The 4586-nt window shown below is 51.5% G+C and overlaps 1 protein-coding gene across 1 annotated transcript; it reads left to right on the forward strand.

Annotated features, from left to right (window-relative positions):
• The first annotated feature begins 965 nt into the window (after positions 1 to 965).
• LOC106835925 (melanoma-associated antigen B5-like) lies at positions 966 to 4317 on the forward strand. Its single transcript, XM_070502940.1, is given in 4 exon segments — positions 966 to 1108; positions 2636 to 2714; positions 3212 to 4216; positions 4219 to 4317. Coding segments are annotated over 4 exon segments (1326 nt in total).
• The last annotated feature ends 269 nt before the right edge of the window (positions 4318 to 4586 follow it).

Raw genomic sequence — 4586 nt, forward strand, 5'->3', positions numbered from 1 at the left:
TAGGTAAAAATCATCATAACTGCCATTCACTAAATCCCCAATATTTGCCTTGACATATGCTTTAGATTCAGTACATGCAATCCCACAGTCTTACAAGATGGGGTTTATCAAACACAACTGGGAGATGAAGAACTCCTCATATTCACAGGAGGTAAGTGACAGAGCTAGACTAGACACCTGGTCCAAATTCGTCTAGGGCAAACGCTGTTCCACCTTTCCCACCCTGAACCTGACTTTGTGTATCCTTATTGACTTTTCTTCTGCTCCAAAATATATCTTAGGCAATTAAAAGAAAGAAAACGCATTTTGTGACCATAGCACTGGATTGGAATACATAGCCAGAGCAATAAAAATACCAAAATAAATGAGAGGTATGAATAATGAAAGGAAGGATATAATATCTGGTAACAATATGATCAATTACATATGCAGCGTCAGTTAACCTCAAAAGATGGGGTCTTGTAACATTTTCCGGCTCAGCCCCTTCCCTATAGTAAGTTAATCTTTTAGAACAGAAGTTATACATAAGAGGTCAAGTCTGGATGGTTAAAAAGAAGAAATATGTAGATCAGCATGTTTTTTTTCTCTGACAGCCCACCTCCTACCCGAAGCCCTCTGTCTTGTTCTTCAGCTTCCCCATCTCACCTCCCTCCTGGGACATGGACTCATTCTCTGTAGGATCTGCAGTAGGAAGACTGTCCAAGTGTTTGAGGGGAAGTGGCATTTCCGAGGAAGCCCTTCAAAACAGAGACAGGAGCCAAGATAAGGACCCGGATAAATGACGACTGGGGAGAGCATCACCCAGTCATATAGGGTGTCAGGCAAAGACTTCCCCTCACCTGCTCTTAGATCTACAGGGCCAGGCTGACTGTTGCAAGGAAGGCCTCAAGGAGGTAAGGGCCTAGTTGTAGGGGCAGCAGCAGAGAGAAGTTCCAAATGTCCTAAGAAGAGCGTAATTGAGAATCATGTGTGAAACTGAGGTGACTTTCCACCCCGGAACAGAGGGGGCGCCAGAGATCCTGCCCTTGCCATCAGCCTTGGGAGGCCCCCTCCTTGGTGAGGCAAAGAGTAGCGCTCACTTCCTCCTCCGGCCCGTCTCTCCCGGAAGGTGAGAGACTGCCTCAGGCGGACTGCTTCAGGCGGATCGCCTCAGGCGGACTGCCTCAGGGCAAGCGAGGGAGGAGTCCTAGGCTCCAGCAGGAGTCCAGGTGAGGAGCCTGAATGAGGAAGGAGAGACCCACTCACCCCAGACCCCAGTGCCTCCACCGAAGCCCCGCCCCCTGCTCAGTCCTGGGGGGGCCCTGGGCAGGGCATTCGGGCTGAGTGGGATTTCCGTCGGGAGGGCCTCAGGAAGGCGAGGGCCTTGGTATAGGTGGGCAGCCCAATTCAGCAGAGGGAGAAGACCCTTACAAGAGTTAAAGTGAGGAAACTGAGGCATAAAGTCCCACCAAGGCCCTGCTGACAGCTCCCGGGGGACCCAAGCCTGGCGGTCGGGTGAATGTGAGCCTTCATTTCCTAGTTAATGGGTCCGCAAGCTGAGGGCCTTGATGTGAGGGGAAGGGGACATGCTCTGAAGGAAATCAAGGGCGAAACTCTGAGTGAGGTCTGAGGGGACCATCAAACCCAGAACAGTGAAAGGCCGCCGAACTTGCTGCTGCCCTCAACCCTGGGAAGCCCCGGGCAGGGCTGTCAGGCTTTCTTCTGCGAGGAGGGTCTCAGGGACGTGAGAGCCTTGGTCTGAAGGGAGGGACCCCAAGGTAGCAAGGAAAGCGACCCAGGCCGGGCCAGGAGGCAGGGTAAGGACTAGGTGAGGACTGAGGGAATCCCTGTCGTGCCAGCAGCCCTGGATGCCTGTGCACTGGTCACGTGATGGCGGACACTCATTTTTTCCTATGGTGTCACCCAGGGGTGGGGGATGGGGGAGTGAGAGATTTTGTTTAAAGGGGATGGTTTACCCTCTGTGGTAAGAGGATTTCCAGATCTTTCCAGGAGTTAAGGTAAAGACCATGATGTCTGAAAGGAACAGTCGCAACGAGGGTACAAGAGAGCATAATTGAGAATCATGTGTGAAACTGAGGGGACTCTCCACCCCGGAACAGAGGGGGCGCCAGAGATCCTGCCCCTGCTTTCAGCCTTGGGAGGCCCCCTCCTTGGTGAGGCAAAGAGTAGCGCCTTGTAGACTATGGGGTGACCCTTGTGTCTTCCTAATGGGGAGGGTCTCAGGAGGTGCTGGCAGGAGGAGAGGAGTCCAAGGCTGTGCCAGGAGTCAAAGGAAAGATTGAGGGGACCACTCACCATTGAATAGATAAATTTGACCAGGGCGGGCCTGGTGGCCCAGTGGTTAAGTTCGTGGGCTTGGCTTCAGCAGCCCGGGGTTCACAGATTCAGATCCTGGGCTCAGACCTACACACCACTCATCAAGCCATGCTGTGGCCGCATCCCACATACAAAATAGAGGAATATTGGCACAGATGTTGGCTCAGGGCCAATCTTCCTCACCAAAAACAAAAACAAAAAGAAAAACTGAAGTAGAATAGATAAAAAATTTGAGCCCTACCTTTGCATTCAGAACTTGAAGGCTCAGGGTAGAGCTGTGAGGCTGAGGCTCAGTCTCACTTCTTTACATGAAATCTAGGAGAGAAGAGAAGTTTGGCGTGAGGGTGCAGCCACCAGCCAGCAGAAGGGAGGTGTATCAGGCACTACCTGGAGACCAGGTGAGTACCCTGCATGGGAATTGAGGACTCAAGCAGCCCGTGAAGGAGAGGGCTCCACATAGCTCTCCGTTCTGTGCCCCCTGACAGGGCCAGGGACTAAGGAACCCCTTCACTTCCCTGGGGTCTCAGGGAGGTGCTGGCTTTGGTGTGAGGTGTCAATTCCACAGCAGCACAATAGAGGGGGCACAGGAGCTGCCAGCAGTTGTCACAATGATCCTAATTGTGAACTGAGACGACGCCCCCACCGCACAACAGAGGCTCCCCACTGGCAGCCCCTGCCGTCACCCCAGGACGCCCCAGGAAGGGCTGGCAGGCTGCAGTCTAAGGTTCCCTCTAACTTCCATCACAGGGTTCTCAGGGGACAGGCTGATCAGAATAGGAGCCCTTTGGGGTCCTAGAGCAGTGCCCTTGAGGAAACCTGCAGAGGTGGCCTTGGTTAAAGCCAAGGTGGTATCTCCCTGCTGAAGGTGCTCACACCATCATTCTGCCTCCTCCAGGTGCTTTCATCTTCTTCCATCCTCCTGCCTGCTGTCACTGACCCTAGTGTCATCATGCCTCGGGGGCACAAGAGTAAGCTCCGGGCCTGTGAGAAACGCCAGCAGGCCCGTGGTGAAACTCAGGGTCTCCAGGATGCTCAGGCTACCACAGCAGCAGAAGAGGAGTCCACTCCCTCCCCCTCTCCTCAGCCTGGAGCTGTTGTCCAGAGCCCACCAGCTGCTGCTGGGTCACGTAGCACTTCCCAGGGGCCTCGAAGAGCACCAGCCACCACCACTGCTTCTGCAAGCGTTTCTTACACTACATCTGGTAAAGCTTCCGACAGCCAAGATGAGGCTAGAGCAAGCACCCCCAAGGCTCAACCCTCCACTGAGAGTTCAGGCCTAGATTCTTTAAGCAAGAAGGCTGTGTTGTTGGAGCAGTACCTTCTGTACAAGTACAAAATGAAACAGCCCGCCATGAAGGCAGACATGCTGAAGATTATCAACCCAAACTATGAAGACCGCTTTGCTGAGATTCTCAAGAAAGCCTCTGAGCACATTGAAGCTGTCTTCGCGTTAGAACTGAAAGAAGTCGACTTACCCAGTCACTCATATGATCTTGTCAGCAAATTGAAGCTCCCCAACAATGGGAGGGTGCGAGGTGGCAGAGGGTTACCCAAGACCGGCCTCCTGATGAATATCCTGGGTATGATCTTCATAAAGGGCAACTGTGCCTCTGAAGAGGATATCTGGAAGTTCCTGAGTATGATGCAAGTATATGCTGGGAGGAAGCACTACATCTATGGGGAGCCCAGGAAGCTCATCACCAAAGATTTGGTGAGGCTGCAATACCTGGAGTACCGGCAGGTGCCCAACAGTGATCCTCCACGCTATGAATTCCTGTGGGGCCCGAAAGCCCACGCTGAAACCAGCAAGATGGAAGTCCTGAAGTTCATGGCAAAAATCAGTGATACCGTCCCCAGTGCTTTCCCATGCTATTATGAAGAAGCTTTGCGAGATGAAGAAGAGAAAGCCCGAGCCATAGATGCAGCCAAGGCTACTGCCAAAGTCTGTGCACCTTCTGGGGCCGTCCCCAGCAATATCTACCCACCTCTACTGAAGTCTGAGAATCTTCCAGTCAAGAAACTAACATCACAATAGGGATTATGTTCTTGGAAATGTGAAAGAATCCCACAGTAAAATTGTTTGGATAATAGAATAGAAAAAAAAAGATCAATCTTAGTTTTCCTTGTTGCTTTTAGTCTTTAGCTTTGTAAACTTAAATGAGTTATACTTTGAATTTCTTAGCTTATTCAAGAAAGTAATAGAAATGACTTTTTTACAGAATAACTGTCAAAAATAAATGTCTGTTGTTTAAGCCCCCCAGTCTATGGTA

The sequence above is a fragment of the Equus asinus genome, chromosome X (genome assembly GCF_041296235.1).
Source record: "Equus asinus isolate D_3611 breed Donkey chromosome X, EquAss-T2T_v2, whole genome shotgun sequence".
In the NCBI taxonomy this organism is placed as follows: Eukaryota; Metazoa; Chordata; class Mammalia; order Perissodactyla; family Equidae; genus Equus; species Equus asinus.